The sequence below is a fragment of the Echeneis naucrates genome, chromosome 4, assembly GCF_900963305.1.
Source record: "Echeneis naucrates chromosome 4, fEcheNa1.1, whole genome shotgun sequence".
In the NCBI taxonomy this organism is placed as follows: domain Eukaryota; kingdom Metazoa; phylum Chordata; class Actinopteri; order Carangiformes; family Echeneidae; genus Echeneis; species Echeneis naucrates.
This window is the reverse complement of record NC_042514.1, coordinates 22,477,723-22,500,423: the sequence shown is the minus strand read 5'-3', so window position 1 is coordinate 22,500,423 and position 22,701 is coordinate 22,477,723. Positions and strand designations below refer to the sequence as shown.

Below are 22,701 nucleotides of genomic sequence, written 5' to 3'. Positions count from 1 at the left end.
ATCACTTTTTACAAGTCAATTTTACAATTTTTTAAGTCTAGTCACTACAGACATTTTATACATATACATACATATACATTCTTGAAGAATTTTTGGTGCATCTTAAAATGACAGTAGCTTGTAGCATACACAAGTATACAGTTCTGTATGTTTAGTTTTCCACTAGAAGCAAACTGCTTGAAATTTACTTTCAAGCAGAGTGCTTGCTTGCTTTGCAGAAAATGTTGGCTAAGTTTTAGACTTGCTAAGATAACTGGTTAGCTATCATACAATGTACAATATATGTAAATAAAGTGAAAATTCCTATTTATTAAATAAAATACCCAAATAGTAATTTGTTTGGTAATGACGCCAAATAATCATACTCTCAGATCAGGATGCATAAAACATCAAATTACTTACAAATGTGGGCATCTAAAAATCAGGCTTCTGCCTCATGTCTGGGAATCTCTGGAGCATCTTGCATGCAACAATGTAAACTTAATTGCTCTCTAAAATGTTAAGTGTGATGGTAATGGCAGATGTATTGGGACAGCGATATTAACTATAAGAACTATAAATAAATAGCAAATTGAACAAATATAAACTATATGAATTTGAAAAATGTCTTTGTAAGTTGTTATGAGGAAATGCAAAGTAAAGTTTTCACGAATTTAGCATTTTTATTTCTTTATTATAGAGGGGATGTCAAAAGGTCTGGGTTTGGGACAAGTCCAAAACAGTGAAATTTATGCACATATGGGTTATTTTCAACACACTGAAAAAGTATGACAATGTCACAATTTAGACAGTTATTTTCATTTCGCAGGTAATAAAAAGAAGGATGGTTATTATAATTATTATCAGTATAATTACATGGACAGTGGTTTGTAAGTTGAAATTGCTTTACATAATTATTCAGCATCCAAAACTAATACATAACAAGACATCTTAAAATGAAGTTGTGTATCACAAGATATCATTTTATTTATGTACGACGCATTCAAAATTGAGTATTTTTGCACACATACAAGGCTACTGAAAGGTTTTATTTTGACAGTTCCAACCGGAAGTTCTTGACAGCCACCATTAGCCACGGTTAGCACGTAGCGGAATGCACCGCCTGTTTATGTATGGATAATTAACAACAGCATTGCTCCAGAGGCGTCCAGTTAAATGTCTTTGGCGACAAATGACTCACATGGTTGTCTCTTGGTTCAGCGCGACGTTACGGAACAACAAACGTTAAGTTCTTTGGTTTGTGTGTCCAACGTTATGTTGTCCCGGGTCACGTTTTAGCTAGCTGGAAGCTGAAGGTAGGACCGAGTCAGTTAACATTTGTTTATTTTACTCTCCTCACACGTTTCTGTTTGAAACAGTCTGTTGATATTACGGCGCTGTCATTGTCAGCACTGTTCTGATCATATTTTTGTCAGTTTAGAAATATCGCTCAGGTCTCATCATGGCTGACGACCCTCAGAGAAACTTCCGGTCTGCGTATTATGAGAAGGTGGGCTTCAGAGGGGTGGAGGAGAAGAAATCCCTTGAAATACTTCTCAAGGATAATCCGCTCGGTAGGTAACAATCTCCAGCCTGCAGTATAAGCCGGGCTTTCGTGCTCAATTTAGTGATCACCTCAGAAAATGTGCTCACGTAAATTGCTGTCAGCCTCTGAATAAGATAAATCCTGGTTTCCATTTGCAGTAAAAGGCAGCATGTTTGGGGTTTGATTTCTTTGTCAGACAAATTAAGACACTTGAAAAAATGTCAAATTGGGCTTCAGGAAAAGTAGGGTGAATATTTCAACAAGATTCAGGGATATTAATTATTAAACTAATCAATTAATCACCAAAATAAGACGTAATCAATGACAAAAAATACTTTCCATCCTGAATCACTTATTTAGTGATCACATACAATACATTACAGAAAATGCACAATAAACATAATTTTCATTCCATCATTTCTTATTAATATACACAGACATTTATATACTTTATATTTGACAATTCTGTTTTCGATTTTATCCCAGACATTTATACACAAGAGCAATGACATGTGGTCAAACACATATCACACAATAAAGACAGACGAAGAGACGGATAAATACATCACATTTAATATATTTGAAATAGCAAAGGAGAAGCTTTAGGCATGATTTACCAAGCATATTAATTATTATGATTTCTATCTTTTCCTTTATAGTGATAATCATTTATATGTAAGATTATAACCGCATGTGCGGGAACATATGACTAACATATAGTGTTTGTTAACTGTACACATGTAACACACATTAAACTGTCTGTAAAATGACACCCAGGGATTGTCCAACTGTTTACGTGGTCTTTCTTCGTCATTCGGATGTGATGAGATAATGGTTGTTTGTTTTCTCTCTCTCAAACAGATCTAGAAAAGCTGAGCACCTTCAGTCAGAGGTTCCCCCTCCCCTCCATGTATAGAATTCACGTATGGAAGGTTTTACTAGGTAAGAAACACACGTGACCTGTAACACATAGTAACAGATATACAGAGATATCGCCACAAGTCTGGCTCCAAGGAGATGATATGAATAACATCAAGAGTAGATCACAAAGAGCTTTGATTTCATATTTATTAAACATTTAGTCACTCAGTATTTATTTGAACTAACAGATTTGTGAGCTATAATATAGAAAATGCATGTATTTTGAGTGAGAGAGAGCTTTTGGTTTTATAATGTGATATACATTGGACAGGACAATGGAAAAACCCCCGTGTTACACTGATTCCTGCTTTCCTGCAGGCATCCTGCCACCCCACAGTGACTCTCACACTCTGGTTGGAGGCTACAGGAAAGAGCAGTACCAGGACATCCTGGAGGCTCTGGAGGTCATGAGATATATCAATTCCTCCACACCCTCCACTCATGTCTACCTACGTATGTTCCAGCTGGAGAGTCAAGTGCTCCCAAGGTGCTCAGAAACCAAACCCCCAGTAAGGAGAACAAGATAATTTCAAACCATTAGAAGCACATGAGATGTTGAGAGGTGTATGTTGTGATTGATCACACTTCCAGGTCTGAACTGCTCAGGATGCATTCAGTGATATGGTACCTGTGACTTAAATTTATTCTAAAAGCCAAAAAAAAAACAAAAAAAAAAAAAAACCCCTCCATTGTGTCACCATTGTGAGCAGGAATCAAGACGTGCATATTAGTATTGTATGGTTTCCCCTATATCTGTTGTTTTTCCTGATTTCCAACTCTTTACATTGAAAGTTTTTGGTGCATTTCATTTGGCTTACACAGTGACAACTTGAATTTGACCACAGGGATTCTTTGTTTTTAGGAGCTGGTAACAATTTGATCATAGTCTAATGGTTATTGGTTTGGCTCGCTCTGTGTCTTGTGTAGTTGCTGCAGTTAATGGATCCCTCACTGTGAAAACAGCTGTAGATATTTGAGGTTAGCTCCAAGCTTATTACAAATTCCTGGAGGCACAAATTCACATTAAATATATATATCACAAAGTTATGCATTACATTTGTTTGGGTTCATGATTAAACAGGTGAACCACACACAGTTGCATTTTATTTAGAATCTGCCAAAATCATTTTCAACAGGTCATTAAAAACCAATAAGGTCCCATATGTGTAATATATGTATTTAATGTTAACATTATATTCTTGCCAGGAAATTATACAGTCCCTGACAAAAGCCTCGTTGTTTATCCAGGTTGTAGGAACAACAAATAGTAGCTTGACTTGTAGTTGATCAATTGGAATCAGAAATGGCTTATATGAAAGCCAAAGGCCTCTAAGTCTTTAATAATTATACTTTATATTGCATACACAAACATGCTACAAAATATCAGAACATAAAGTCATGGCACCTTGGGAAAAATTGTATACGACTCCCATGAGCTTGGATGACTGCATCCGGCTCATAACTTATTCATTAAGTCATCTGGAATGGCAAAGACAGCAGTCTTGCAGGACTCCCAGAGTTAATCAAGATTCTTTGGTTTCTTCCAAGCCTCCTCCTTCATCTTACCTCAGACATGCTCAATATTCATGTCTGGTTACTGAGCTGGCCAATGCTGGAGCACCTTGACCTCCTTCACTTTCAGGAACATTGATGTGGAGGCTGAAGTATTAGAGGGGCGCCATCCTGCTCAAGAATTTGCCCTGTCTTGTGGTTTGGAATGTAATGGGAAGTCCCCTCTAACAGCTGTCCAACACTTGTCTGTTGGTGAGAATAAAAAAAAGATTTGAAGAAACTGGTGACATTCATGACAAGCCCTGCCCTGGGCTTGTATCCTCTCCACTATTTTTGCATCCTCTTCACATGGCGTTTGGATACATTGAAAATGTCTGCCACCTCAGCTGCAGACCTGGTGTTCAGGCTCTTGCTGATCAGCGCTTGGTCTGAGGTTGAATCCCTGGCATGCTGTGAGAGGTCAGGTTGCACTTCACATGAAGGTCTGGTGTGCTGGGGTTCTTTTTATACACACCTGGGAATGTGTTAATTACAGTATTTGTACAGGTGGAGCTCTAATCGGTGATTGGTTGAATCGTTTAAAGACAAGACTTTAGTCCAAGCAAAATCTGACCTTTGTGTCCTAATTAAATTATAAAACTCAATGAATGATACACAACTTTATTTTAAGTATAATGTAGAGGCCTTTGCTTTTCATATAAGCCATTTCTGATTCCAACTGATCAACTGCAAGTCAAGTTATTATTTCTTGTTCCTACAACTTGGATGAGCAACAAGACTTGTCAGGGACTGTATGTAATAAGTCCAGTCCAAAGACTGCATTGTCCAAATGCATTATTTCTGAAATTCCAAAAGTAAAATTTGATTGTAAAAATCAGACATGGATGCTTGCTGCTTATTTTGAACATATTAATTTGAAGGACAGTGACTATTCCACATTCTCTGGGACTGTAATGTGTGATGTTTTTTTTTTTTTCAGTATGAAGAAAATGAAGACTTCCTCTCCATCAGCAGGGCCATGGAGGAGATCGTAGACGATCCTATTGATTGCTACTGGCTGATCAAGTGCTTCGTCACTCAGTTCCACACCAAGTTTGGAGACTCCATACCTCACCTGGTAAGGACATTTGGCATAAGCAGAGAAGTAGTTTCACAGCAAATTCACCCTGAAAACAGCTGTAGACAAAAATTCTCAGCAAAATAATTTTTCATCAAAGTCAAAAATTAATGAATTATCATAAAGAAGCAGCAAATATAACCTGGTCATAGATCGAAAAACAACCTCTTTTGTTGCTGCCGCCCACAAAAACATCATTGTTTTCAACTATTTCAACAAACATTGTTCACAACTACAAAGCCAAGTGTTGATGGGTGTTATTATTCATGAAACTGCCGTTACTGTTAGCAGAAAGAAATAAATTGAAAGCAGTATATTGCCAGGGTTCGAGGAGTTTCTCTTAATTTCCACTGAAGTATTTCCTTCAGATCAAGGAATCATAGTGAAAATTTAATAAAATGCCAGAACTAATGTGAGGAAGTTTTCCAGAATCTGGATTTTTTTTTATTTTCATTTATTTATTAATTTTTTGCCCGTGACCCGACCTCGGATAAGTGGATGAAGATGGATGAAGATGAAGATTTTTAAATGTGCTTCACGGTGAATTTAGTGACCCTGTTCTTAGCTCCTCTTCTGCCTGGTCTATTCTGGTGTAGCCAAAGAGCCTAGAACATTATCTCAGTCAGGAGGAGCCTCGACTGCTGAACCATCTGAAGACCACCAGGGCCCTGGATCAGCTACCCTATGGCCTTTGGTTCAGAAGCTGTTTCGCTGGCTGCCTTCCTGAGTCCAGCCTGCAGAGGTCAGTTTACTGTCAGTGGCAAAAACCTGATTGTGATTGTGACATTTTTTAAGATGCAGTGTAAAAAATCTTGCAGGAAAGATGTTACTTTTTTTAGGTTATTGAATCTCTTTCAGACAGGTTTATGTCAAGATCTGAGCTGTCAATCTTCAGAAAGACAAAAACAGCTTGATTTCAAGCATTTTTACCTCAAGGCTTCTTCACATATTGAAATTCAAAATTACTTTGTGCCTACCAGGTGTGGCGGTATTTCCATTATATTGCTACTGCACCAAACCACTGTGAAATCTAAAACTTCTTGAGGGTTGTGTTTGGTCAGCTTTTCTTTTCCTTTCTCAAGAAAGCTGACAACTTGTTTAAGGTAAATTGCAGAATTGCTCTGGTTGTTCTCCATCTTTCATTTAAAAAAACTTTAACCAGTGCAGGAGGAGAAAACATTTTTTTATCTTTGAAGGAATCAGTAAGATGGCATCTGCTTGTTTAAAGGACATTTGCGTAAATTTGAAGTCCTTGCCATGTTGTGCTTCAATGGCTTAAACGCTCGTTGGAACTCTTTATTGATTAGGTAGTGGTGGAGTTGGGAAAGGATGTAGGAGTTCACTTTACAAAAGCAACATGACAGCTTGAATCTGTGTAAATGAAGTGTCAGTAATAAAGCTGCTACATGAGAATGACATACAAAGCAGCAAAGGTTTAACAAGCACTTCGATAACTCAGTTCACTTCATGCACATAAGTCACATCCACAGTAACAACTCAAACAATGGTGGTTGTGTTGATCCCCACAGGGAAGAAACACACACTAGAGCTGAATATGTAAATTGTGTGCTCAATGTAAACACCTGAATCTGGCGACAGTCTATGTTTTGACCCAAGCATTAAACTTTCACCCACCCTGAAGGTAAATTTGGCTCCTCCAGTCCTATTCTACACTGTTTGATCACCTCCTGACCTCAAATACAGTCAATATAAATTAACCCTTTTCATGTTTTTTTTTTTTTTCCAGGGTTTGGGACAAAGTGATCAGCGGTTCCTGTAAGATTCTGGTGTTTGTTGCTCTGGAGATCTTGCTGAGCTACAAGATCATGTTGATGGGCATCAACAGGCCTGAAGGCGTGGTCAAGTTCTTGTGCAATGTAAGTAAATGAGAGCACAACACTATCATGTTTTTGTCCATCAACAGAAATGTATTGTGTTTGTGTCCCTCACAACAGTTGCGTTTGTGTAACCTCTACCTTTTTTCCCAGATTCCACAGGAAAACACAGATGTCATTGTGACAAAAGCCATTGACTTGTGGCACAAATATTGTGGCACCCCGATGCACGCAGTCTAGCTACATGGAGCTCCACACAATGAGAGAACTTGTACAGCAGAGGCAAGACACTTTCTCCAAATCCTTCAGGACTTAACTCCATTTGGAGCAGCAGACTGCAGTGGCTTGGTCTTTAACAGAAAACGCATCTCATGCTTCATTTGTAAGCAGGAGAAACTCTAGAACCACTTTCTAGTTTGTGTTGAAAGAACAGGAGAAACTCCTGTTGGAAGTTGGAACATATGGACAGAAAGAAGATCACTGAAGCATGTGTGACATCTGATTACACTAAAACAAGGAAGCATAAACTTATTATTCTTTAATAAGTTTTCTTTCGTTAAGAAACTGCATACGTCGTAGAAGACTCACAATAAATTAATACCCACATGCAGTTTTTTCTGCTTTACAAAAAAAAAAAACATTTGAAAAGTCTTGCTTACTTTCTTTGCTATGTACATATCTTAGATTTCTGAGAATAATTTCCTCTCAAAACATTTTTAATGCCAAAGTGAAAGTAATATCACTGACTCACTCACTCACACTCACACACACACGCACGCAGTGAGTCATACCATACACAACAAAGCAACAATTTCTCCCAATAACATGGTCAAAACTTCTGATTCATGGACTGACCGAGTATAGACTGTAAACAATAAAATAAAAACTAATATGGCTGGTCATTTGTACCGTACAACAATATACAAAAACAAAAACTGTCAACTTTGTTATTCAGCAGAGAGTTCTGAAACATTTGACTGTGTCTACAGATAATATTTTGTGTCAAATGAAACGTGAGTTTGGCAACTTTGAAATCCCTGTAAACAATACTGTAGGCACAGCGAGACAGCAGGTCACCGAACTCTGGACAGCAGTCGCTCTGGGATGCATTCAAGGTCACAACTTCCTTAGCAAGTTAAGTTGCTTTGGTTTAACTTGGGGATCTGATCTTGAATGCAGTCCATCGACAGATGGACAAATAAGGAGAAAAATCTCAGATTATTGCTCAGTTGATTTATATGAATGCGTCAGGAGATCTGCATCTTTGTGTTATTACTGGTTTTTAGTAAGCATTTTGGGATGTTGAGTAGGATTTTAGGACATTTTGGCTTAAGGTTCAGCTGCCTACAACAGCAAAAGCTGTGGTAAATATTTCCATTCCTGTGGCTAAATGGGTCATTGAGATGTCATCTGTGTAGTAAAACTGCCAACAAGCACGCCCCCATGGAGAGATGAAGTGTGGGTGAAAGAAAGAGAACATAGTGAAAGGCCAGAAAACAGTCCCTGTGAATAAAAGAGAAGTCACATTCTCATCCTCATCTGTTTTCATCCCTGTAATTGGCACAGACTCTGTGTTTGACGTCCATGAGCCTTGTTTGAAAACAAAAGTGCTGCAAAGGAAACATGTTGCCACTTCTTGATCATAAAAAAATGACAAAAGCTTCTGAATATCAAGAAGCCTCCAAAATCTCCACTGAGTGGAGATAAGAGTTTAATCCATCTGAAACAGTCCTGTGATGGTTCAAACCCACGTTGTGCAGAATCCAGACTGCATGGATGCTGTGTTGGGGGAGCTAGTCGCAGTCTGGATACTTCAGGCTTCAAAAGCATGGCTGAGGTCTGACTTTATGGCCGATGGAACCTGCATGGAGAGAAAACAAAAGAGAGGACGTGACGAATGTTTAAGACACAGCAAGGTTTGTAGAAGTAATTTTTCACACACATGCACACACACAGTTGGCAGACTGTCCTTTAAATATGCATCATTCTCTTTATTTAATGACTTATGTTTTCATTTTGAAACTCTGAAAGCTTAACTCTGCAACAGTTGCTAATAAAGACAACAATTAATATGCAAATGTATGTTTCTAAATCCTTCGTTTTGACCCTTGAAGCTGACAAAACCATATCGGGGAGGACTTTCAGGTGTCTATATTGTCTCCTCGGGAGGAACCAGTGGCATATAAACTCAAACAAACATGTTTGAAAAGCTTAATCTGTAGAGGAATTTTATCATCATCAACATCATCTATCCACCATATGTATGTTGTGTTCTCATGGAGCTGATTACTGCAGCAGTTACACTTCTTACCTGGTCAGGTGGCGACTCGACTCGTGCACTTCCATCTCTGTGCTTTTGAACTCATTTAGCTCCTTCCTTATGGCAGCCTGATCAGCACACACAAAGAACCCAAAACACATTTACATACAGTACACACCGTGTGTGGACCACTTGAATTTGTATCAACAGTCACCTTATCGGCAGCTGTTAGCCGTGTCCATGGCTTGTCTGCTCTCCTGTCATAGTCCTGGGCCTCAGCCACTTCCACATAGTCACTGAAGCGGATGAGGATCTTGGCTTCCCTCAGCTCCTCGACTGTCGGCCTCTGGCTGAGCTACAGGAGGCGAAGCAAAAAGATGGCATTATGTCCAGTAATTAACATGTGTAACATAAAGAGGTTAAATTTGACACTATGTCTTTAGATGTGTCTTGGTCAGTGCATGACCTCAGTTCAATACACCATGACGAATTGATTGCTTTAAGGCTCTGATTTAATCTGTATCTCAAGTATTTCAGGATCCTCACGTCACAGCAGCAGCTGTTGACACAAGTGTTTTAGAACTCCAATTGGCTTCATCCTCCCCGTCTACACCAAAATATGTTTCTATCCTGTGTATGGCTCTATATATTGAATTGGAAAAAAATAGGAATTAATGAAAAGAACAAAAAAAAGAAACCAAACAAAAAAACACCAGTGTTAGCTTCAGTTGGGTTTTAACATATGTCAGTTATTCCCAACAACACACATCAGAATTTCAAAAATATTGATGGCTCATATTTGACTCAAATACAATACAAAGGCCAAATAATGACTTCTCAGTGCACTATATATTTCTAATGATAAGGATCAAACATTCAGGGCTGCACTAAATCTTAACTGTACCTGCAGACAACACTGACGACATTGTTTTAGGGGCCTGAAATGATAGGCCCTGACGCACAGGTTGGGAACCACTGGGCTACGTTGATACAGGTGAGCAAATATAATCCATTATTACTGTGGCTACTGGTACAACAGCCATTTAGGTCCACAGGTTTATTGGGCTTCCAGTTTATAGACCCCAAAAATGTCGTCAAACAAGCACAAGTGCACACACACACAAACGATGATAGGATGCTGTAAGAGATAAAACCATCATCTTTTCAAAAGGGGCTACAGTATGAGGAATGGCAGCTTGGTCACCATGGCAACCGTGCTCATACTTCCACTTCTCTGATCAAAGACGCTCTCGTCCATCTCTTCTTCATCTTACCTTTCTCGACAAATGCCTCTTGATCTCCCGCTTTTCCTCCTGCTCCTCCAGGTCATTTCGAGCTGCAGGCGATGACAGAAAAAGGCCAAGATCACACACAGAGATGATTAATGCCCCCCCTACTCCCTACTCAATCTCCTTCCTCTCTTGTGGTATGCAAAGTGACTTACGCTTCAGAATATTCCTCTGCTCCAGCTCTTCCGCTGTCGGCCTTTGACTCAGCCGCCTGGAAAAAGCAGATCTATTTCAGGAAAGCTATTTTTACATTATTTTAATGCTTGTGTTCTCAGATCATTTTAAAGTCTGCTCAAACTAAATTTTATGCAAGGGGGAGGTTTTACTCTTACGGAGCTGACTGTGAATAAGATGCCATTCTTTTATGATGTTGCGATGTAGTGGATTTACAACATATCCATTGGCTGAGCGATTTGTGTTTCTGGGTAATTGACACTGATGTTACCAGTTCCCACGACTGATTTGTTCAGGCCAAACATTTCACACATTTACACTCTGCTCTCAAACTTTGTTTAGTTGCATCTTCTTCAATGTGACGATTCTGTGATTTCCTCCATTTCATATTATTGAATCTTCAATAAAGTTTGTCTTTCACTGTTTCACCAGAGGAAACAAACTATGATTAATTTTGCATTAGCTCCTCCTTACTGTACGTTCACTGTCCTGCTCTATCTTTAATGCCTCCTCCACTGCGTCCCACTGGCTAACATCCACTCCCTTCAGTAGCAAGCTGGAATGACCTAAAGCACTTTTCCAGGTGTGGGTGGGTGGAGGTTGCTTGGTGGTCCGCAAGCTGTGTGACGTTGATCACCTGGTCAGCTTGGTGGCCGTCTGCTGTCTGGACTCCAGTCTCTCCTGGTCCGACTGTAGGGGCAGGATGTTCTTCTCCTCCAGTTCCCTCTTCGATGGACGGTTACTCAGCTTGATGGCAAGAGAATCCTTTCGTAAAACCTTCATGGCCAGTGTGCCTGAAGCCATCACACAAAAAGGGAATTACGCATGTTGTGCTGGTATAGAAAGTCATGATTGATGTTAGTTTTTTCACACGTTGAGCAGAGTTTTGCTTGGGTTATTCAAAACTGGTAATAAATTAAATTAATTAAAATTACTTATCAGCATCTTAGGGCCCTTTAAGGTTGTTGCTTTGGTTTTATGACAACATTTCCTGTCTGGCTCAATCTCATTGCTTTCATTAAACGAGCTCTGATAAACTATGAGACACACAACTGTCTTCTCCAATACGGCATGAGGTTCTTTTTTTATGATTTAGAGGAAACTAGACCATGAAGCAGGTGATGGATTAGGGGGCATGGCTACCATGTGATTGACAAGTTGTACCTCCCAACTGGAGACACTTTCTCCTTCCAATATGGTTTCTTTGCATTCGGACACCTGATGGCAGAGTTAAAAACTTGTGGCTTTAAAATGGCATATCACAAAAAACCCCAATAACCCTAATCAGTTACAGAACAGAATCAGTTACTGCAGCTTTAATTCCTCCTTCTTACCTGGTGAGATTTGAATTATGAATAATGAATGTTACCATAACGCCCCCCCCTTATATATTATTCAGTGTGATTGCCCTGCATGTGAAATATGATATAATGTTTCTGAGATAAATAATTCACACCTATGATTATATCCAGCTATGATTTCTCCACGTGTGAAACCATATGGAGACACAAATACACACGCACATCATAACAACCACATGCATAAATACACAATCTTCATGATTATGTATTTATGATGAATAAGAACAGGCAACTGAGTGAAGACAGAATTATCTGGTCTTCATGGAGTAAGCCATATGGAGGTGAGGCAAAGACACCTACTTGTAAACAGAGTGTCGTCCTCATCTTCCTCCTCCTCATCATCATCTTCTTCCCCCTCATCTTCGTCCTCCTCCTCGTCGTCCTCCTCCTCCTCCTTGTACATCCCCTGCAGGTCCTCACAGTCTGCCTCACTGGGCAGGTTTTCTTTGTCATCGTCGCACTCAATCATCACTGTGGGAACAGTGTGCATCATGGAGCTGCAGGTTGGTGGGAAAGGGCAAAGGTCAGACGGCATACGCTCACTGTAGCATTAACAGACTGTGGGGTTGTGAAATAACAGTCACATGTAAAGACAGAGACAAACTCTGTCATCAGCTTGTACGGTTGAAAAGAAAGAGGAAACAGCAGTATTAAATAAATAGAAACAAAAAGAATAAATAAAATAATATTCAGATCTTCAGAGAGTCTTGACTGAGAGCAGCCAGTCAGAGCAGAACAACGGGAAAAGACAAGAGACAGATCAAAATAATGCATGAGAGGGAGAGATCTCCTAAAGAAGAGTGGATGTCATTAATTGGCTTTCATTATCAGACCAAGACTGACACTTTTCCCGTGTGTTTTGTTCCCGTCTTGCATTTATGCAGGGTTCTGGTGGACAGGTACTAGGCAAGAGAAATTTCATTTTTGCAAGGTTTTTATTTTAGTAAAAAAAATGTGAAGGGGGGTTCTTTTTTTTTCCCCTTTTGGCAAGTGGGAAACTATGTAGATGAATTTCTCTCACTTGTCACAACCTTAATAACTTCCCTTAATTTTCCTGATCGTTCTTTAAGCTCATGTGAATCTGATGATCTCACCTCTCAAATCTCTGCATGGTGAGGGCCAGGGTCTTGTTCAGCTCCTCGATGATTCGGCTGGGCGGGTGCAGAGGAACAGGCAGCGTTCCATACTGCAGCGAGTGCCCACCCATTGGAGCATGGCTGGGAGGGGCAGGGCACTTCTGGAAGGCGAGCGAAGAGGGCTCCATGTTCCCTGCAGGTATGGAGATCATGAGCTTCTTTGGAGGTAGAGGAGGAGATAACTTCACCGACATGCATGGCAACTTCACCAGGGCTCCATCTGCACCAACAGGCAGGAAGTGAGAGAGTTGGAAGTGTGCATGTCCAGAGACAGACATGTGACCCTGAAGGGGCACAAAAGAAAATGCACCTGTGATGTGATTTGGTAGCCTGGCAAAGGGTTTGGGTGGGAGGGCAGGAGGTTGCTTGTGCAGTGTTGGAGGTCTGGAGAGTGGTGATTCAGCGCTCTCAGCCAGATATACAGCAGACTTCTTAACAGGCGGAGCCTGGCTTGATTTCTGGACATGGTCCTGTTGACATGCACCATCACTGGGCATCTGAAACTCCAGGGAACCTGGATAGAAACAAACAAACAAAGAAAAAAACTAAGAAATGAACCATTGTCATGCTTCACAGTGAGATGAAGTGCTGGTAACAGCAGCGGCGATGCTGCGGCTCTGCTGCCTACCTACGCCTGCAGCAGCTCCCTCCATCTGCTCAGTACCTTCAGACTCTGACAGGCTGGAGCCTAGCACCGGGGAACGGCCATTCTCCATCTTCACCTCTTCCCGAATCGACGAAGAAGTGCCGTCTGCAGAGGAAGACAAGAAAATATGGAGAGGAGGGCAAAAGAGAATCAAGAATATAGAAATGAAAGACTTGAGTTTCTGTAATGCTGACACCACATTTGAGTTGCTGGTGCTAAACCAGTTACTGAATTAATTCATTTTTAATATTAAGTTAATTAATACTAAGTTTTTCAAAATGCAACTTGCAGCTTTTCCCTGTTTTGTTTTGTTGTAAACTGACTCTTTTTACTTGGACAAATAAGGATTTTGGAGATTTCAACCTCGCTATGCACCACCACTGAGATCATGCTATTTTCTGATGTTCTAAACATAATTAAGATTTTGATGAGTTTGAAGAGGTAGTTAGATACAAAATCATCAGCAGTGTCAGTCTTAGCTCTCTGAGAATGTGTCAGTTACTAAAAACTTCAGAGAGGTGTCAAATTTCGTACAAGTAAATAATTTTTTTCACAAGGTGTTTAAAGCAATAATTAACATCTATCACTTACATTTATGAACATTTTAGTTTCATGAACTTTATTGCAAAAATGAGAAAAAAAAATGTAAACAAATTTTCAGCTAAGTATTTTCTCACCCTCCACAACCTAAAGACATTCAACACAGAACAGTATCAAATCCTCACATTGGTATTTTCTCTTAAAAAATCTCTGAAAGTAATGATCGATTATAATAAATGCTGCCAATCAGTTTTCTGCAGATCCAATAAACATTTCATTGAGTATTCTCTGCGGCTCCAAATTAAACACCTCATTGAAGAATACTCCCCAAAAATGAATCATTTATTTTAATTCCTTCCTAATCAAGCGATTACATCATTAAATTGCATCACTTTATTAATCAGCTGTTTCTTGAACACTCACCTTTCTCATACACCTCCTTCAGCACTCCTTTCTTGATGAGCTCCTCTCGGCTCTGGCGATTGGACATTTTCCTCTCCAGCACTGAGGATACACACACATAATCAGTTTTGCATCATCTGCTGTTTGAATACTCTGCACAATCTGGACATTCCGTAGTTGTGAACAACTCATGTGCTGATCAGCTAATTTGTCTGGACTTTATTTAATTAGGTCACAATTAGATAACGCAAAAATAACAAAATAAATATTTACTAGACATTGAACTTCTTTCTTCCTCCCACAGTTCACACACGTGGACAGCTAGGTTAACTGGTCACTCTAAATTGTCTGTAGGTCTGAGTGTGATTGTGAATGGTTGTTCGTCTCTGTTTGTCTCTGTGTGTTGGCCCTGCGGTGAACTGGAAATCTGTCCATGATGTACCCCGCCCTCACCCAGAGCTTTGGCTGGGATTGGCTCCAGCACCCCCTGTGACTCTTACAGATAAGTGGTAGAAAATGAATGAGAGTGTGACCGAACTTCTTGTAAGTTGGCAGGTCAGTCTATATACAAATTTAACTCTGTACAGTTTTGCCCAGTAACTTTAAACAGGTATCCTTGGGCTGATATTTAATGAAATCTAATCTATATTGTAATATTTCTGCAATCTGCCACATTTTAATAATATATTTTTATTTAATCGAGTTTTTTTGTCGTCATTGCACATTCTGCCCAGCTGTAAGGACTGAGCCTTATTGTACATCTGAAGTGAAATTTTTAATGGAAGGAAAACTGGAAGGAAACTAATTGTTTACATTTCTTTTCACTGACATGGTGAATTTCATCTATTCAGTCATACATTTTCCTGGAAACTCTGAACACGAAAGATTCATCACTCGTCCCTGCACTCAATGAACACCCACATTATTTATCTTGACCCAATGTTGACCAGAGCCCAGTGGAAACACACAGCAGACAGCGTACAGTAAATGAACACTGTGTGTTGTTGCGGAGAGAGGAGGCAGGTTTCAGCCGAGACAGCTGGGTGAACAGCTTGGCTGTAGGAAGCTTCTCCTCACCCTTGGTTCTGTGTATGTGTCTCTCAGCAAGAACAGGAAGCGGAAAGGTTTAGGCAGCGGAGACACAACAACAACAAAAGCTTCCATCTCTTCATCCATGTGAAACACTCTCTCTTCTGATTCACAGTTTGATGTGCGGTGCATATTGTAGCTCTGAACCAGACGCACCATCATCCAACATCAACAGAGATTTGATTAACTGTTACAGAGGCAATGCAGTGGAGCACTGACAGTTGCCAAATGTTTTGCTTTGGTAAAAGTTAATTATCAGATTTTCGGCTGCTGCTGTGTTTGTATCTTTGATGAAGACTGCAAATAACAGATTTTACCCTCCCATGTTTCAGCAGAGTTCAATAAATATGCTTCTTTTCATTGTTTCTCTAAGACAACATTGTCTTCATTTTACAGTGATCTTCTGTTATTATATTCTTGTTTTAGTGCGTTTTTTAAAAATAATTATGAATTTCTTCTTTCTGCAAATAAAATGGGAAATTTACATGTAAACATTCATCCATTATCTCTATGACTTATCTGTGCATGATCACATTGTGATATTTAAAGAAGTAAAGAATAGTTCATTTCTTAGTTTCTCATAAAATCTGGGAAATATTTAATACAACAAAAACACTTGCTTTCTAATGACATTACAAAGCTTTAGATGTCCTGACAGCTCAGCTCAGTTTCTTACTACAGGCTGTGAGCAGTGAGAGTTTGGGGGAGCTGGCTGCTAACCCAATTGTTGTGTTTACAGTGTTGGTGGCTTTTACCTGCAGAGGTCTGCTTAAACTTTTCACTCTTCTTCTTCCTCCACTTCCAGGGCTTAAACAGACGACCCAAGGTGGCAAATTTGCTCCGCCGGCGGATGGGAGGCGTATGTGTGCCAGGAACCAGCGAATCTGAGCGCATGGCTGCCAACCTCTCCACTTCCTCAGCTGGTGAACAGAACAACAAGATCAGGAACAAGCAGGTAAACAAAAATGTACAGATATATATGTTTTTCTTTACCCAGGCCAAAAACAACAGTGGATTCATATACATTTATCTATGGTTCATTTCAACATGAGTTGTGAAAAATAATCTCAAAATTATATATATATATATATATATATATGATAATCACTGCAATCCTTCGAATTTTAACAATGTCTACTTGCTGCTTCTTAGAGTGAGAGGTTGATGTTCAATCTTAAAAGATTTCAAAAAGAAAAATAACCATAATCATTTTACTGAAGTTATAGCCATGACAGGTTTGTTAATTCCATCTTCAAGAAAATAGATGATTGTGATACTGACGTCAGGACATAAAATCACTTGACAATTGAGTCCACTCATGCTCAGTCCAATTGTTCTCACAGTAAAGAAAAAAACCTCACAGGAAGGTGGGAGAGGAAGAAGAGAGGAAGGAGAAAGACAACAAGGAAGAGAATAAGAAGAGGGAGGAAAGGATAAAGAAGGAAGAGGAGGAGGAGAAGGTGAAGATATAGAAGTAGAATAAAAATGAGAAGTACAAGAAGGAAGAAGATTGGAATAAAAAGATGACCAGAAAGGAAGCAAATATGTGCAACATGGACAGTGTCTCAGTGATTCACCCACTTTCCCTCCTCCACTTTTTCTATCCAGCATCTGAACTGCTCCCTCATAGAGGTGTTTGTGATGCTGGGGCCACACACAGACAGACCCACAAAAATATGTGCAGACTATACAGTAAGGACACGCAGCAGGAGCAAGTAGCAGAGGATAAGGGAGAAACGTAGGAAGCAGCAAAACATTTCAAGAGGCAGCCCTCGACGTAAACATATGAAGACGCAAGCAGACACACACCTTTTCAAAGAGATACACAACAGAGAAATACAAACATGCACAGGAGAAATCACGGACATGTTGATCAGGGGTGACAGCTGCTGTTTCAGCTGGCGACTGTTGCAGCTTCGAGATCAACGTTTAACTGACATTCCTAGCATATTTAAGTCCTTAAATTAAAGTGCTTGAAAGCAATTTCATTGTCTAGCAGTCTTAGCTTTCTTAGTCTTCTATAAAATAAACCAAACTGCCCTAAACTCTATGAAAAGGGATACGATTGATCGCTACATCGCAAAGGAATCAGAATTTCATAAAATCACATATTTTGGATTTTCCCATCAGCAGAAATTAAAGTATAGTAGAACAACAAATGGAGCAAGATTTCAAGGGAGACATGTTGCTGTAAACACAAAATTATAACACAAGTCTTTAGTGTCTGCAAAACACCTACAGAACAGATTTACGTAACATTTTAAATGGCTGCATTTGGTCTCATCCAAAGGACATAAAAAAATAAAAAAAAAAAAAGTAATAAAATTAGAGAAATGGTTCTGCCAAAAATCATGAAGGGAGTTACATTTTTTTGTAGCTTAAAATGATCACCTCCCATCCTAACCCTCACGTCCTCCTCCCCAGCTGATCAAAGCAGCAGCAGATAGTGTCCTTGTTTGGTGTTTTGAGTAGCACACAAATGAGCAAGTCTGAGCTCACAGAAACAGAAGAAACTTTTCAAACCAACAACATTAAAATGAGTCTCTCCAGTGGCTGCAGGGCGTTTGTGCATCTGTACTGCATCAGTCTGAAGACAGCTCAGCTTTTCACTCCACAACCATTGTGAGGGAAATATCTGAAATTTATTCAACAGCGTTGATGGATTTATAAAATCTGAGGTTTTTCCAACCAAATTGTATATACAAGTAGATCAGTTAATCCATTAGCTGATCAACCATATTGCAGTTAACTGTAAACTACTTTTATAATGTTTTGAATAACTTTCATACAAAAATGCAAAACCTTTTGAGCTGTCCAGCTGTATCTCATTTCAGTTATTTAATTCATGAAGTTAATGAACATCAATAAAATTGAGATTTGGACTGCCAGCTGGATGAGAGGAGCTTTGGGAGGAACACACTTTGTTGATTTCCAGCTATGTGTTGGATTTCTACAGACCAAACGATCAATCAGCTTTTGAGAAAAGAATCTGCTGATTAAACCATAATGAAATAATAATTAATGGTTGTCCTTATGAAAAAAATGTAAAATTATCTTCAGCTCAGTCAACTACGACTACTAAATGCAAATTAATGCATGACTGACATTTATTAAGCTTTCTATGCCTGCAGTGGCTCCATGTATCTGTCTTTTAGCAGAATTTGTAGCTTTGTGCGCAGGGAGGTGGAGACCCATTTATTTTGGAGGGGTCTTGCCTCCTGGCTTATCTCTCTCTGTCAAAACAAAACGTAGGCTATCTGTTCCTGATGGTGCTGACAGACCCCAGCCCCCCCCAAGCTGCAGTGTAGTATGAATCAGAGGGGCGCTAAAACTCACACTGCAGGGCCACATTCCTTCAGCCTGACCCCAGCCCTGTTATCTGCCTCACCCAACTGCAGCAACTTGCAGCAGCCAAACAACCCGAAGAGACTCTTCTATTGGGACTTTGTTGGTCAAGTGATCTGGGCTCTCTGTACATGCATTCCTTTGTGGGGTTTTTTTTTCTGTCTCATCACTGGAAGTGTGCTGTAACTACTCAACTCTGAAAACAGAATGTTTTGGATGTTTGGGTCTGCTCTAAGATTGGATGGATCTGTGAAGGACCAGTTAAACTAGAAACTAAGTTTTCAGTGGGAACGTTATGAGCAAATTACTGAGGAAAATTATTCCGATCCTTGATTGAAATAATTTACTGATTCAAAAATTCCATAGCTTCTTAAGCCTTACCAATTTTCTTTGTAATGTTGTGAAGTGTCACACCAAACTATCTGAAGACATTGTGTTGGGATCAGCATTGTTTCTTATTTTTCAGCCTAAATAATTCAATGGCATAATAATTTACTTGTAAAAAGGACCAGAGCTGTAAGATATAATTATTTGATTTAATCATTGAGGCCGGGAATTATTTTTCTCAATTAGTTAATCAATAATCTATAAAATGCTGGAAAGGTTTTTGTTTTAATCAGCTCGTTTTGTCCAAATGAAAAAATAAAAAAATAAAAAAAACGACCATTAGTTCAAAACTTGAGACTTTTGAATTTACTAGCAGGATGGGTTTAATTAACTTTTTTCAATTCTCCCACATACACTAAGATCTTAGAATTCATCTACAGGCAGGAAATAGTACTTGGCAGAGATTTTCACATTAAATCAGAGAACTGACAAGCTCTTTGTATGATGAGGTTATTTAAGTGAAGGCAGCCAGAGACACTATGAGTTTGCAGCGTGGTCATGTTGTGGTGCTCAAAGTGAGTCCTGAGTTAATAAAATTGACTGAAAACCATGAAAGTTCTGCAAATTATATAATTGAACTGCAGATGCCTTCATGTGTGAATGTCTACACATAACTTCCAGACTAACGGTGTCAGATGAACACAGAGGAGTAGAAGTTTGGAAATACTTATTTAGTCACACTGCAGTTAAATGACTGAATCCATCTGTAATACTTGGAAAAGCTTTGCCATTTAAATAATACTTTTCTCTCTCTGAGGCAGAACAACAGATAGGGGAGAAAAAGTCATCTACATCTAGCTGAAGAGAAACCAAATAAGCAGACTTTTTAAAAGATTATGAAATGATAAATGTGCGTTCAGGGGCCGCTGATCCCCGGCAAGCAGGAGGTGGTCTCAGCTGCCAATAACCATCTCATCCAAACAGAGGAGGGAAGCTCCTCTTCCTCCTCTCTCACCGTCCAGAGGCTCGGCTCCCCGGCAGTTGCTGCAGATGTGTTTGATTTCCTTGTGGATCAGAAACGGCGTGTTGTTATTGTTGGTAGTGGTGGCGCGGCTGTGCTGCTGCCCGGAGCCCTGACGGCTCTTCATCCTGGACAGGCAGAAGGCTCTCCTCCTTTTCCTCGGTTTACGCTCCTCGGACGGGTGCGCCGATACAAATGACTGGTCGGAGCCGAATCCAAACTCGCATCCGGAATTGGACCACGAACGCGTCACGTCGCCTCCGTAACCCGCCATGTCTGATCTGGTCTGCAGGCCTGAACCCTCTCGCACTCAGCTGCTGGTTTTCAAACGTTTTGCAGCTCCGTCCACTTCTGACAGAGAAGCCATTATAAACCCCATCCTTTCCGGTCACAACTTCCAAAATAAAAGCACATTGAAGGAGCGACACGCAACTGTGTTCCGCAACTTTCACCACAGCACCTCTTTAATACTCACGCAAATACACCATTCAGAAGCAAAATCCCCGATAGAAAAATTGATCTTATTGAAATAATACGTTTTATGTTACACTTTTCACAATATAAACATAAAAAAATACATAAAAACAAAACAAGCAATGAAACCACAAATAAATTAAATGCAAAATTCTAGTCTGTAAGTTATGTGTGTGGGTTCGGTCCACTGCCCAGATCTGGTCATTTCCTGTGCGAAAAGGTAAAATGTTAAACACCCAGCCTGACCAAATGTGTTTCATTTAAGAATCCGGCTACAGCGTGTGGTTCACTCTTTGTTAGAAAAACACTTGACTTCGGGAAATTCCGCCAACATTACCAGTAAGAAAAACTGGGCTATCATATTTTTCAATGCAGCCGAGTTTTTGCATCACAAGCTATATTTTTAGACACACATTCAGATTTGTTAAAACTAATTCCAAAAGGTCAGAGCTGAGCAAGTACTAAGTGAATTCTGCCTGAAGTCTGTAAAACTGAAGCCGGATCAGAAAGTAAGTGGACTAAAGTTAAACATTTCTGCTATACTTCTTTATCTGCAAAAAACACATGCCCCAATACCAGTCCACAAACAGTTCCATTGATATGGCTGGTCTGTACGTCATTAGTTATTTTTTTTTTTGTTTTGTTTATTTTTTTAAAATAATATATTGAACTTCCGGTCACTGTCTCTTTTTCGTACTTTGACTCTGTTTCTCCACAGATTCAGCCAATCCTGGCTCTCTATGACGTGTTGGACTCACGGCGGCAACAAATCAGATTGCAGCACTGGGAGATTTTTAGAGTTTGTAAAATATTTAAATTACCGAAATTCAGATGATTTAAAACGATTTAAGATTTTTTCCAGTTTTCGTTTGCATTTATAGGTGTAATTTTGTGTTTCTTTCTTTGTGAATGTGTGTATGTGTTGCCTTTTTTTTTTTTTTTAGAAAAGCGTATTTAATGAACACAACAACAAAATAAATTAGGATTTTATCAACAAAATGGACAACATCAACGTTGCTGGTTTCTGGTTAAGCACGCACCATTATTTATTTTCCAAAGTAAAAAAAAGTGCTGCATGTGACATAAATGTTGAAACATATAATATAAGATTTAAAAATATCCCGACGATACTTCAACATACGTATATAAAATTAAAAGACTCCAGTCCTCGGCATTTAATTCACTATTGACCGATGTGTGGGTCTGGTTTAGGCTGGATTAATTTGGCATTAAAGACCAAGTCATATCACAGTGGGCCTTTAAAGTAATCAATCATATCTTTAACATCTATTTCAAACTTTACTGGAAGGCAGGGGAGCGAAACCAACCCAGGGCCGTGTGTGTTTGTCTGTGTGTGTGTGTGTGTGTGTGAGAGAGAGAGAGAGACAGCAGAAGAAAATAAACTCAAACATTCAAAAGAGGAAAACGAGCTAAATTTGGAAAGTCTCTGAAAGTGGAGAAGGCGAGACTCAACAACTGTTTGCGTCTGAGTGTGTATGAGACAGCTGGTTTTGTTGTGCAAATGCCAATGAAGGGTCATGACATGCAGTCACACACCTCTGCCAGCAGGCGGAGCTCACCTATAAGACATGTGGTGTGTAAAAACAGTGACAGACTCTGAGCTGCAGGGTGCAGACTGCTGAGGAGGAGCCGTCTAAAATCACAATCAGCCTTCTGTTGTCACTTCAGCGCTGAGCTAAGCTGCGCAGTTATACAACGCTTCGGTT

The 22,701-nt window shown here is 39.5% G+C and overlaps 2 protein-coding genes across 4 annotated transcripts; one reads left to right on the top strand and one right to left on the bottom strand.

Annotated features, from left to right (window-relative positions):
- Positions 1–1,068: 1,068 nt before the first annotated feature.
- On the top strand, positions 1,069–7,516 carry tbc1d7 (TBC1 domain family, member 7). Of its 3 annotated transcripts, none has more exons than XM_029500494.1 (8): positions 1,069–1,295; positions 1,421–1,553; positions 2,387–2,467; positions 2,765–2,955; positions 4,938–5,075; positions 5,672–5,817; positions 6,823–6,952; positions 7,064–7,516. In XM_029500494.1, exons 2-8 carry the CDS (start codon positions 1,442–1,444, stop codon positions 7,148–7,150), a joined length of 885 nt encoding a protein of 294 aa, XP_029356354.1. In that variant the 5' UTR covers positions 1,069–1,295; positions 1,421–1,441; the 3' UTR covers positions 7,151–7,516. The 3 variants fall into 3 exon arrangements, with proteins under 3 accessions (XP_029356354.1, XP_029356355.1, XP_029356356.1); XM_029500495.1 differs by having other exon boundaries at positions 1,416–1,553; XM_029500496.1 differs by having other exon boundaries at positions 1,069–1,305.
- LOC115042340 (phosphatase and actin regulator 1-like) lies at positions 7,084–20,859 on the bottom strand. The gene is made up of 13 exons (XM_029500493.1): positions 20,495–20,859; positions 16,563–16,727; positions 14,740–14,820; positions 13,759–13,881; positions 13,441–13,644; positions 13,089–13,350; positions 12,295–12,491; positions 11,271–11,427; positions 10,615–10,670; positions 10,445–10,506; positions 9,385–9,525; positions 9,222–9,298; positions 7,084–8,771 (listed from the first exon to the last, which is right to left on the bottom strand). Exons 1-13 carry the CDS (start codon positions 20,772–20,774, stop codon positions 8,756–8,758), a joined length of 1,821 nt encoding a protein of 606 aa, XP_029356353.1. The 5' UTR covers positions 20,775–20,859; the 3' UTR covers positions 7,084–8,755.
- Positions 20,860–22,701: the final 1,842 nt, after the last annotated feature.